General features: G+C 43.2%; 1 protein-coding gene across 2 annotated transcripts in view; it reads right to left on the bottom strand.

Annotated features, from left to right (window-relative positions):
- ZWILCH (zwilch kinetochore protein) overlaps positions 1–13,440 on the bottom strand; it is a 37,727-nt gene that overhangs the window by 15,448 nt on the left and 8,839 nt on the right. For both annotated transcript variants that reach the window (XM_075006806.1, XM_075006805.1), the window contains exons 3-10: positions 11,964–12,059; positions 11,740–11,858; positions 8,764–8,960; positions 8,145–8,224; positions 7,129–7,284; positions 6,860–6,931; positions 6,399–6,492; positions 4,304–4,359 (exon numbers count right to left, since the gene is read on the bottom strand). In XM_075006806.1, coding sequence (XP_074862907.1) covers positions 4,304–4,359; positions 6,399–6,492; positions 6,860–6,931; positions 7,129–7,284; positions 8,145–8,224; positions 8,764–8,960; positions 11,740–11,858; positions 11,964–11,987 — 798 coding nt within the window. In that variant the 5' untranslated portion in view covers positions 11,988–12,059. The remainder of the gene's footprint in view (positions 1–4,303; positions 4,360–6,398; positions 6,493–6,859; positions 6,932–7,128; positions 7,285–8,144; positions 8,225–8,763; positions 8,961–11,739; positions 11,859–11,963; positions 12,060–13,440) is intronic.

Here is a 13,440-nt window from a genome sequence, read left to right as displayed (position 1 = left end):
ATATTTTACACCAATTAAGAAACATATTTTCAACAAGTCTTAAACTAGTGAGGAGCCACTGTCCTAACCTCTTGGGAATAGCTAATTCCTAATGGTTATGTGCCCATAAAGAGGCACTGATATTGGGAAGAAGAATTTCTGGCCACTGCAAAGCAGAGCTTGACCAGAATGTTTGCCTAGAATGAGTAAAAATTGATCCTTTCTCCCTCAAGCCTGTCCTTCCACTATAACTGTCAATTTGCTACACCAGGATAGACAGAAAGTACTGGCATAAACAACGGCAGTGTAGATTAGAGAAGCGCCAGTAAAGAATATGACTAGCAATGCACAGAATTCACAGATAACAGTTATGTGATTTTTTGTTTGTTTTTAATGCATCAATGCATTGCATCAAATACAAAAAACATTTGTGTATGTTTTTCCCCATGATTTTGATATAAGACTAAAGTTTGATTTTGTTGGTCTTGGCGGTCACTCGATAATGAGTAGGACTTTTTCATGTCACCCTCCTATTTGTGAGTCCGTTAATGGCTAATCCCAATTTTGGAGCCACAGATCTTATCACAGAAGAGGTAGGTATTGTAGCTGTTGGAGGGGCGCACAACGGTTTTTGATGCTCTCTTCTTCTCTGCCTCTCATCGTCTGCATTGCAGCGGGACCTCTCAAATTACACTACCCCATCACAGACTACCATTCTCCACGAGGGACAGTCTTGGGTAAGGTTCTCCCAAGTTTCCACCCTGATACTGCACTTTTTCACATGTGCCTTCAGCATGTCCTTATGTCGCTTCCACTGGCCCCCAATGCTCCTCTGTCCTTTCTTCAATTCGGAAAACAGAATCTGTTTTGGGAGGCACTGAACAAACATCTGAACCACATGACCATTCCAATGACGTTGTTGATGAATGATTATGGCTTCAATGCCGGTTATGTTTGACTCTTCCAGGACACTAGTGTTCATGTGCCTATCTTCATAAGAAATATTTAGGATTCTCCTGAGGCAGCATTGATGATATTGTTCAAGTGCCTTTCAAATGATGCTTGTATGTTGTCCAGGTTTCACATGCATATAGTAGTGTTGGAACAACCACTGCATAGTATACAAAGAGCTTTGTCATGGGATAGATGTCCCGGTTCTTGAAGACCCTTTGTCTCAGGCTGGCAAAAGCAGAGCTTGCATTGCTCAGAAGATGCTGGATTTCTGCATCAATATCACTTTTACCGAAAAGATGACTTCCAAGGTATGGGAAGTGCTCCACATTTTCCAGCAGTTCTTCGTTGACTTCAATAGAAGGTGCATGGAATTGTCCCATTGGTGAAGGTTGGTGGAGCACCATTGTCTTTTGGATGGTCAGTGTGCGGCCGATATTCTCATATGCTTCAGCAAAGGCACTTAAGATGGTCTGAAGGCCTGTGAGAGAAAAAGCAACAACCATATTGTTATCCGCATACCGGAGCTTCATGATCAAGGTTGTGGAGGTCTTGCTTTTAGACTTCAGCTTCCTGAGATTGAAAAGCTTCCTGTTCATTGTATAGACAATTTTTACACTATTTAGAAGCTTGCCACCAATGAGGTGAAGGGTCGTAGTGATGAAGATAAAGAACAGTGATGGAGCAATGACGCAGCCTTGCTTAACTCCCATTTTGACCACAAAGCGGTCACTTTGGGATCCGTTGGTGCTCAATACTATTGCAGTCATGTTGTCATGAAGTAGCCATAAAATGCTAATGAATCTTCAAGTTCTTTGTTTTACATTGCACTTTTGCCTTGGCCTTGGTATGCACTTCTCTTTTTGATGTGCAACTGATATCGCTTTGCCAGGCCCTAAAAAATTTCCTTTTTGCCTCAATCAAGCATTCAATTTCCGCATTGTTCTCATCAAAGCAGTCATGATGCTTCTGGGTTTGGTAGTGAATGGTCTCTCCATAAGCTACAATGATAGCATTTTTCAATTGACACCAGTGTTCTTCCACATCTTCAGGGTGTACTGTTGGCAGCTTCCTTTGGAGCACTATCTGGAAGTCACTTCATCTGACGGGTTCCTTGTACATTGATCTTTTGTCAGATCTGTTTCCTCTGACTTCACCTGGTGAGAATCCTAATCGCCATTGTGGATCCAATAACGTGGTGATTGGTTCAGCAGTCATCAGCACTAGTCATTGCACATGAGAGAGGACATCACGCTGATCCCGAGTGCAGATGATGAGGTAGTCTATGATGTGCCAGTGCTTTGATCAAGGAGATTGCCATGAGGTCTTAAATTTGTTTTTTCTGGAGGAACAGGGTGTTTGTGATGACTAACTCATGTTCAGCACATTTTATAAGGTGGAGCACTCCACTGGAGTTGCTGTTGCTGACTCTCTCTTTCCCAAATGCAGTCTGCCAGAGAAGCATGTCTCTTCCAACCCTGGCATTGAAATCCCCCAAAAGAATAATCTTGTCTTCTTTGGGTATGTCTTTCAGGATGCTGTCCAGCTGGGTGTAGAACTTCTCCTTCACATCATCTTTGGCACCTAGTGTTGGTGTATAAGCACTGATGACAGTTGCCTGTTCGTTTCTGGCAAGCTTCTAGCGGAGAGTCATGAGACGCTCACTGATGCCAACAGGGACTTTAGATAGGATCTTCGTCAGTTCATTTTTGATGGCAAATCCTATCCCATGTATTCGTTTTTCTTCCTTTATGGTTCCTTTCCAGAAAAATGTGTGCCCTCTGCCTTCTTCTCTTAGGTGTCCTTTTTCTGGTCTATGCCCTTCTGCCAGGGCAGTGATATCAATGTTGAATAGTCCCAGCTCACAGGCAATAACTGCTGTGCTTCTTTTGGGTCACTCACTGTCCGGGCTGTCCATTAAATTCCAAATATTCCATGTTCCAAAGTTTACTGTTTGATTTTGACCACATGAAGGTGAACCCACTGGATGCAGTTATCCAGTCAGGGGGTCTGAGGTGGACTATGTTTAGGACGCCTTTTCTAGCCTGCTCCCCATGTGGGGTGAGCAGAGTGGATCCTAAATAGGGCTGCTCAGACGCAGATGCAGCAGCCGGACTGTTCTACCAGCTCAGTCCTCAAAACAGAATGACTGATATATACATCCACTACCTACATGCTGGTTCATGACTAAAATCTTCCAGATGTCACAATCCTGCTCCTGTCACAATTTGCCACTCACTGTAGGGCTTAAACTTAGGAGAGTAGTACACAGAGGAAGAGGCCTGTGCGTGACTTCTTTTAACGTGGAGGGACTGTTGCACTTTAGCCACCACACGTTTCTTGACAAACAGAAAACTCAGGTCCAAGAACATGGAATCCATGAGAACTGGGAGTCTCCTGTCTGCTGCAGCCTAGATCCACCTTCACAGCCCTTGTAGCATTATCTTTGCTATCCTCCATCTGTTCTACCGTTGAGGACTTTTAAGATCATTCTTTGTCTGGACCCTCCCCCTCCATCCTGCTGCCACGGGTGACCCTGCTGGGAGCACAAGACTCGCTGAGGCATTGCTCTCGGGCTCATTGAAACACACAAGCCCACTCACCATGATAAGGTGACGATCCAGAGTAGGGACTATGTTGGTGTACATTAAATCACAGACTTGAGATCAAAATGGAAAATTAACTTATTTGGCTTAACTTTCCCACAAAAAGAAAAATAATTATTTGCAAGGAAGGGGAGAAACAAATACTAATAAAAACAATTAAAACCCCCTACAAAATTGTTTAAAGTTATTTAAGACAGAAAGACACATCGTGATGTTTAAACAGCTATATAGATAAATTTCCAGACCTTCCACTAACCCATGAACCACTGGAGAGTCAAACAAGTGGCAAAATGAATCTGGCACAGAGATCAGAGTCACTTCTTTCAAGAAGGTGAAACAGCAACGCAAGACTGAGACATTTAGGAAATGAGGGGAAGCTGAAGATGATGAAAAGTGATGGTGTTTGAAGAGCTCTCCCATTCCTTCTAACACATGAATAAGACAAAGAGAAAACGAAGTAGACCTTTATGGAGTTAATCCACTCCCTTCCATCTTGGTTGGATAAGATAGCTACTTAGCTTTTAGTACTAATGAGTATGTTCAAAGAGAAGCAAAATTCTGGTGAAAAAGCTAAAATATAAAACATTGAGGGAGATTTTGAAAATGCACAAATAGCAGTTGACTTTGATCTCAGTGCCCAATGGCTTCAGGTGCCTTTAAAACAACAATTCTCTTACTGTTCCTCTGAATTCAGGACTACAGGGGAGATTTTTACACTACTGCAGAAACAGTGAAGGAAACAAGAGAATGGATGAAAACACACATACCTCTGTATCATTTTTTTGTACTGATGTATTAAATCCATCCAATTTATTCTTTAAATCTAAAGGAGGGGAAAAAGGAATTGCACCACTATGAAAATCATGTACAGCTGAACAATAGTACAAGTCTATATACAACTCTGTACATTTCAATTTTGTCCTGCTAGCAGACATTAGCAGAATGGATAACAAATATGGACAGTCATTATCTTTCTTTGTAACTCCTTCTAAACACTTATTCTATTATTCAAAATTAGGTAACGGAATTACTTGAGTTGGAAGGGGCCTCAGATGAATCACCTGATTGGTCTCATGAACAAATCCTCCCAACACTAAGAAGAAGTTCACGATTCTATCTTGGATCCCCTGCCCTCCCTGAGAGTGGGGAGGAGAGACGAGGGAGTGGGTATGGGCACACTGAAGAAAGTTGCAACAATCCTGCATTAAAACATTTAGTTGCATAATGGAAGGATTTGTTGTATTGTTTAGTCTGGGATGGTTTCTTCTTGCATATTTTTCAATTGTTTTGTCTGTTTTTCCACGCTTACTTTTGTTATATTCAGCTGCCTAGGGATAATTTGTTAACACCTATCTTCTCTTCTCTGAAGTTGAAACAATGTTTTTATTGTTTATCAACATCTGTGATTTTTCTTCCATAGAGTTTTTCCTTTCTATATGTTAGTGTGTATGTTGATTTCTAAATAATTTTAGTTTCACTCTAAAGTCCTCTGCTTCTCTTTGTCTACATCCATTTTCTGTTACCATAAACTTGCACTTCCAGACTCTCTGTCTCTGTGACAGAGGAGGGCAATCCAGAACTCTCTCGTCCAGCAACATTCATAATCCAGCATGATTTTCGTTAGCCGAGCAACCTCTTATCATGGGTGTGACCAAGTGTCCTATGGTCCCATAAAGTTTGTTTATAGCCACCAGCCCAAGCTCTCATGTTCTATGTTCTTGTGTTCTGTGCTGTTATTTAGCTGTAATTCACCTCATATGTCTTCTAAGAGCCCAGTAAGCAGTGAAAGTATTGGTAATTTGCTAGACAATACTGACCTCCCGTGGTCCAACAAATTCTCTTGTTCAACGCTGGTCAGATCAGAAGGGTGCCAGAAGAGAGAAAGTCAACCCCTGTGGCCCATGGGTCATATCCAGCCCACCGGAGCCTTCTGTCTAGCCTTCGCCCACGCCTAGGGAGACTAGCCCCCAGTCCCTCCCTCCCTGTTCTCCTTCCCCCTGCACCTGGGCAACATGCTTGCTGCACCAATGCTCTGGGTGGTGTGGCTGTAAGGGAGGTTGAACAGGAAGCAGGAAGTCCCAGGACAGAGGAAGAGAGGGGTTTGCATGGTAGGTGTGAGCCCCTGGGGTTTAGACAGGGAGCTGGAAGCAGGGTGCTTTGGATAAGGGGCAGGGGGCAGGCCACACCTGGCTGTTTGGGGAGACACAGTTGGCCCTCCATACTATTTCTGAACTTTGATGTGGTCCTCAGGCCAAAAAATGTGTCCACCTCTGCTCTATGACAAGAATGTATTGAGTTTAATGGGCAGAATTTTTAGAAGGGACTCATGATTTCTGGTTGCCTCAGTTTGAGACACCTTAAAATGGATGCAGAGGGAGCCAGCATTTGGCACTTTCTGAAATTCAGGATTATTTAAAACAATACAAGTTGGGCACACAAAGATTGGGACACCGAAATCACTAGTCACTGAAAATCCTGGACACCCTATTTACATGTGTTCTTTGCTGTCTCAGTCTACAAACTGTTGTAGGGGAGATTTCTGTTTGTTTCCTTTAATTTTTTTCTTCCTATTCTCCACAACATAGGAAAAACACTATGATTTACCTGTCGCATAGGATTCTCATTTCATCAGGAGAATTAGAGGTATACAAAGTAACTTATTTCTTGAACACTTTGGATGGATTATTATACGTTATAATTTACCATCTACATTTCCAATACTATCATAACCTTATGTGACATTTTCATTTCATGCTTGTGAAGTTTTAAGCCCCTTGTAATTTTTTCTTAACATAAATTTTCATTACAAGATTTGCTCTTCTTCACACAATCGTAACATCTCAAATTATTAAATAAAAATACCATCCAGGAATTCCTGAACAAGTTCAACCGCTGATTCAGCTACCAAAGGTTCAGGCCACTCAGTCACACCAGTCTTCAAACCTTCAGCCAAAACCTAATAGCCCAAAAAATCCAGATATGTATTTTGTTTGCAGTTCTGAACACAATATAGAATATAAAAGTCTTTTTAACTTGCAAAAAAATTAAGCACTGTATGAAAATTCTACCAAGAAACGTATATGTATGCAATACTGCCAAACTAATGTTGCATTAGAAATGTTTGGAATGTTCTGATTAGTGTGTTCTTTATTTTTCAACCTTAATATTGCGTTAAAAGTTATTTTTCATTTAATACATTCATGTAATTTCAAAGAACCAGTAGAACAGCTATGGAGATTCTCAATAAGAACATATAAGAACACCACTTCTGGTATGTTGTCAAGCAAACTGGTATAAATTGGGAATTTCACATTTATACTTACGAGGAGAAACTGCAGTTCTCTGTGTAACTGGAACAGAGGACTCCTGGGGTCCCCAGATTCCAATCTCATGTTCTGAAAATTTCAAAAATAAACAAACATCAGGCTAATTCTGGAATACAAATTTGCTAACACTCTAACAGAACTCAGCCTAACAAACTATTTTTATGGATATTATTCTATACGCTATACACAACAATTAAATAATGTAACCAGCAAAAATTAGCATACTTTCTATGATCTAAACAGAAACAAGACTTTTTTTCTCTTACCAGTGTTGCTGCTGCAGTGAGTGGAGGTGTCTGAAGAATCTTATCCACATTATTCCATGTAATATCAATATATATATTACTCTCTGAATCAACAATTGTATCCTCCAATGCAGTTGATCGAACAAGCTCATACTGAGCAAAGCCTTTGGTTGACACCTAAAATGAATATATTATTAAATAGACTTTTTAAAACTGAGATCTACAAGTCTAGGGATTATTTTCAAAAGAATGTTACATGATATTTCCTGAAGCTTGTAAAAGAGCTCTAAAATGTCAAATCAAGAGCACCTGGTAGCTGGTCCACCAAATTATTTCAGAGAGCTTTGAATCTTAAAATTGACTGGTACTAGAGAAATACACCGCAATGAAGCAAATCCAAAAGTCAGGTATCATGTGTAGTCCCATGCCTCCCAAAGTAGCAGGCACTCATAGGGTGTGTCTACACAGGCACAAATCTTTGAAATGGCCATGCTAATGGCCATTTCGAAGATTACTAATGAGGCGCTGAATTGAATATTCAGCGCCTCATTAGCATTACGATGCTTCCGGCCACAGCACTTCGAAAGCACGCGGTTTGGCGCGGCTACATGGGGTCCTTTTCAAAAGGACCCTGCACCTTTCAAAATCTCCTTGTTCCGATCGGGATAAGGGGATTTTGAAAGGTGCGGGTCCTTTCGAAAAGGACCCCCACGTAGCTGCGCCAAGCCGCGCGCTTTCGAAAGCAGCGCTTTCGAAGCACCGCGGCCGGAAGCGCCCTAATGCTAATGAGGCGCTGAATATTCAGTTCAGTGCCTCATTAGTAATCTTCGAAATATGGCTATTTCGAAGATACGTGCCCGTGTAGACACAGCCATAGTCGTACAAAATCATGCACAGATCAAGACACAAATACCAGCCATAAAGCTAAAAAGAAAGTTCCACAAGTCAACAAATAGACAAAGACATTTACTATTCATAAGCTAACATAGTTAAATTTACAGTATTTTGAAAAGATGAAAAAAGCATGAAAAACCTACAATAGATGAGCGATGTCTGATTTTGTGTGCCTTTTTGAGGTCTTCTAGATTTGCAAAACAGATTTTCTCAGATGTTGGACCTGGGAAAGAAAGAGAGACTTTCAGAAGATGCTAACCACAAGATGAATGTAGCACTAGATGTAATTATTAAGTGGTCAGCATGGAAAAAATAAATGGTGGCATTCTCCCAAGATACAGAATAAGGTGCAATTCTCAGTAGACAAAGATATTCTTCAAAATTTAATCATCCCAATGCTGCTTTGGTTCAATTAGCAGTGAAAGTGTTTTTATAATGTTCAGCAGGATTCAGCTGCTACACATCAGTGAATCAGTGAGATGTATGGGAGCAATTCTTACTTCTATAAAAGATATTATGTTAAGCTGTCTGAAGAACTGTAGGACATCCCTGCATTGACTGCATTCCATTCACACTTTAGATGTTATTTTTGATACCACTTGAGCTAGGGACAACTTTTAAATGAAAGTTTTAGATTAGAGCACAAGTGGACTGCCATCATGGCAATACAGATTTTATTAACTCTCAGTTATTTTTTGTCCCCCACTCTTTCAACTTGGGCAAAAGGCTGATTGGGTAGCATTATAGCTAGGAGGAACTTACCATTACATGTAACTATGTGGAAACTGATCCCTGTGATTTTGTTCCCAGTTTTGAGAGGCTCAGCTCCTAACCAACAGGTATGTTCAGGGTCAGAGCTGTCACACCTTACCCAAAGGGGAGGGAGCACAAATGGTTTGCTTATCTTCAAATGGGTCATGTTTGGATTTTGTGCCATTGTATAGAGTGAAATTAATTCCCTAGAAATAAAAACAATTGAACAAAATTTAGCACCGTGACAGCTAACTGTTCTCTGTTAATTTTTCTTCCAAATCTAGTCTATTAATAGTAAAGCAACATATTATATATATATTGAACATTAAGCAAAGAATTTGTTTGTTTAAAGAAAAAATTTAAATTGATAAACTGGCTGGGATTTATCCGGTATCTTTTGCTAACTATACAAAAAAAATTAGAAGTTTTTCTTGAAAAAAAATGGGCACCACATTAAAATAAACTTGTACACCAAGAAAATATTTAAGTCTCAGTCCTGCACATTTACACACCTGAGTAGTCCAATTTAAGTTAATTGTCAGCAAAGTAGTAGGCATCCTTCAGTCTGCATAGACTATGGATCGCGCCCTTTAAAGTTTCAATTGAGGACTTCATTTACAGCGTCTATGGTGACTATAAAGACCCGCACGAGAGTGACAGTCCTTGCTGCATCTCTTGCAGATGTAGTGGGTTTCTGGCAAGTCCTTATTGTGCTTTCTGTGTGCTCGCTTCTCCTCTGCTAGCTGTCTGATCTTCAACTCGCCCTTCTGAAGGCCCTTGTGTAACCCCTGCCTCCATCTGCTGCGGTCGTCTGCTAGATCTTCCCAGCTGTCCAGCTTGATGTCTACCTCTCTGAGGTCTCTCTTGCAGACATCTTTGTAACGCAACTGGGGGCGTCCAGGAGGTCTTTTGCCAGAGGCTAGCTCACCATACATGATGTCTTTTGGAATCCTTCCATCGTTCATCTTATGGACGTGGCCAAGCCAGCGGAGTCGACGCTGCCTGAGGAGGGTGTGCATGGTTGGGATTCCAGCTTGCTCGAGGACGGCAGTGTTGGTCACTCTGTCCTTCCATGATATTCCAAGGATGCGCCTGAGGCAGCGCAAGTGGAAGACGTTCAGCCTCTTTTCCTGGCGGCCATATAGGGTCCAAGTCTCACTGCCATAAAGGAGGGTGCTGAGGATGCAGGCTCTGTAGACTTGCATTTTGGTGTGAGTGTACAGCTTGTTGTTATTCCACACTCTCTTGCTGAGTCTGGACAGAGTTGTGGCCACTTTTCCGATCCTCCTATTTAGCTCAGTGTCCAATGACAGGGTGTCAGTGATGGTGGACCCGAGGTAAATGAACTCGTGGACAACGTGAACTCGTCAGCAAAGTGCCTTCGCAATATCAGGTTTTTCACACTTTCACAGTTATTAATATTTCCAGTAGGTATGAAATCCCTTTCCATGATGAAATACAGTCATCTCTCTGCAACTAATATTCAGATACAAATATTCTGAACTTGTCCCATACAGGTTGCACCTCCCAGGTCCGGCACCCTCAAGATCTCAGTGGTAACGGACAAGAGATTTTGCCAGACCAGGGGAAGTGAATGCCCCCCAGGTCCCTGGCCACTCCCACTGGCCTACCACAGCAGGCTCCCCAGTCCTGACTCCGTGTGAGACTGCCAGCTGTGCACTGGGAGCTGCCCATTCCCCAACCCTGGCTCCACACTGGAGGATGCCAGATCCGCACGCAGACCTGCCAGGGGATGTTGGCTCTGGGACGGGTGATGCTGGCTCCCCAACCACAGATCCCAGCGGGGGGCTGCCAGGGGATGCTGGCATCCAAGACCTGGCCCCCTGCGTGGCTGTGAGGGGATGCTGCCTCCAGACGCAGAGCTGCTGCTCCCTGCAGGGCTGCCAGCTTGGGTGCCCTCCTGCCCCAGACCTCTGACCCAGGAGCATCGCTCATCCTGCCAGATGAGAGAATGCTGGTTTTCCAAGGTGCAGCCTGTATTACAAAGGACACTACTGCAATGTGCAAAAAAGAGATGAAATTCACACCAGCACAAAAAGATCACAGAAAGTGCTCCATGGGAAAATCTTCTTTAACTCAACCTATTTGTGTGACAGCTACAAGTTGCCTTGGCTTCACTGGAATTTTACCTCAAATTAGTTAGTTCAAGTTGAGATCATACTCCTCCCCACACCCACGATGTGAAGACAGACCTATTAGGCATGTGATACTGATGTGAAATCTGTCCATTCAGTTGAGCTTATTTTGCCCAGCTTCATGTTTGAGACATACACTTGAATCTCCCTAATTCAGGTGTCCCCAATCCAGCTGGGGGAACAGCAGCAACATGCTTCTCTGGAGGCTTTCCCCCTGCCACTCCCATAGTAGTGAGGAGGGTGGGGGTAACCTGGAAACAACAGCGGTTGCACAGCCATGTGTGCCCTGAAAGCAGGACACCAGGTAAGTACCCCACCTGTAACCCCCTCACACCCAGACCCCACTGTCCCTCTATGACCCAGAAAGTTCTATGATCTGGCATAACCTGTTTCCCAGGATTGCTAGATTAAAGAGACTCAAATGGAGCAGTTGTCTTCTTAATAATAATGAGGATAATATCAAAAGCATGAAATACCTAGGTTTCTTCTACATTATCTTCTATGCAATTTGAGGAAAATACATACATAATGGACACAAAAATCTAGCAGCTTTTCAAATTCCTTTAATTAGTTAGAACTTAGGAACAGTCATACTGGGTAAAACCAACAGTCCATAAAGCCCATTACCCTGTCTTCAGACAGTGACCAGCACCAGATGTTTCAGATGGAATGAACAGAACAGGTAATCAAGTAGTGCTCCAGGATGTCCCATTTAATTTAGCTATACATAGTTACCATGCTAGTTATACTATTGCACAGAACTTATGCAACAAAAAAAGTAAGGTATAAAATAATTTTTAAACAAAAAGATAAAACTATGAAAACTTACTTTGCTCTTGCAACTGATAGCGCAACTGGTCCAGAACCCCTCTGTGGCATAAACTCTGAAATACAAGTGGCATCATCTATATGTGATTCTTCCATTTGGCCACAGGAGTCAACATGTTCCTTGAAAAGAAACACACACATAGATCTGAAAATTAGAGTACAGTTGAACATTTCCAGATGTTAATGGAAATTCTAGTTTCAAACCAAAGCAAATAAACCACTTACTGCTTTCTGCATAATGAATATCATACTGTTTCCATTCCAAAAACTTTCTAAGGGATTTCTGCAGCCCACACCAATCAAATGTACGTGGATATCAGCCTGCCAAAAGAAAAATTTTGTTAATGTATTGAATTTACATGTCGTGTTTGGAAAACATTTTTGTGATAAAGATTTCAAAATCAACTAATTACACAGCAAAAATTTTCTACAGGCTGAAGCTCTCTAGTCCGATAACATCTGCAAACTAGCATGATTCTAGTTAGCCGGATGACCACTTGTCACTGGCATGGCCAAGTTTCCCGTGATACCATAGAGTTTGCATACAACCACTAGTGCTGGCTCTCAGTGTTCTGTGCTGTTATTTAGTTATAAATTATCCCTAAATGTCTTCTAAGAGCCCAGTAAGCAGTGGAAGTGTTGGTAATACTGCTAGACAGCATTGACCTCCCATGGTATGGCAAATTCTCTCGGTTGGCACAGGTCAAGTCTCAAGGGTGCTGGACTAGAAAGCTTCAACCTGTACCATCATTTCAACTACAATAAGGTCTCAGAGTATGCGAGGATTCCATTCCACATACCCTTGCGTAAATCTGGATTTTGCGCAAGTTGGGGTCTGGCTTTTTCCTTGGCAGAACACATGTTCTGCAGCCAGGAAGCAGCTGAAAGGTAAGTCCTGGGCTGGGGGCGCAGTTGGGGAGGTTTAAGCCTGCCAGTGGGTTGAGGCTATGGGAGGTTGGGGGTGGGGGAGGGGGATGATGAACTAAGCCTGTGGTGGGTTAGGGCTGCAGGGTAGTGAGGGGTGGAGTTGAGCTGGGCTGTGGGGGTTGGGGAGTTGAGCCAGAACCAGAGCTGTGCCTGGGTGGTGAGCCGGCAGGAGGGTTGCACCAGAGCTGCACAGGGCAGGGGGGGCAAGCAGGCAGGCAGTTTGTGAGCAGGCGGGGGGGGCGGGGTTGCGCCGGAGCCGTACAAGGCGGGTGGCCAGACAGCATGTGACCAGGCGGGGGCGGGGGGGGGGGCCGGACCACAGCTGCGCAGGGTGAGGGGGGTGGCTTGTGAGCTGGCATGGGGGTCACGCCGGAGCCGCACAGGGCGGACAGGCAGCCTGTGAGCTGGTACAGGGGGTCGCGCCAGAGCCGCGGGGGTAGGGTGGCTTGTGAGCCAGCAGGGGGGTTGCGACAGACCGCAGGGGCGGCTTGAACTAGAGCTGCTTGCAGGTGGTTTAAACGGGGCCGGGGGGGTGGGGTCAGGGTCAGACACGTAACAGCGGGGTCGCGCACTCTGAGTTCGTTACTCTGAGACCTTACTGTACTCATTTATTCCTGCCTTTCTCACTTAAAGCTAAAATAGCTACAACATACTCCACATAGGGCTAAACCTTATCAGCTGAAAAATTTAGAAGATGCAGAATGTTGCAAGCCACTGAATAACAGCATATCATGAATCACACAGCACTGGAATCTGTGCTGGTTGCCTATAGCTA

The sequence above is a fragment of the Carettochelys insculpta genome, chromosome 12, assembly GCF_033958435.1.
Source record: "Carettochelys insculpta isolate YL-2023 chromosome 12, ASM3395843v1, whole genome shotgun sequence".
NCBI classification, from domain to species: domain Eukaryota; kingdom Metazoa; phylum Chordata; order Testudines; family Carettochelyidae; genus Carettochelys; species Carettochelys insculpta.
This window is presented reverse-complemented; position numbering and strand designations above follow the sequence as displayed.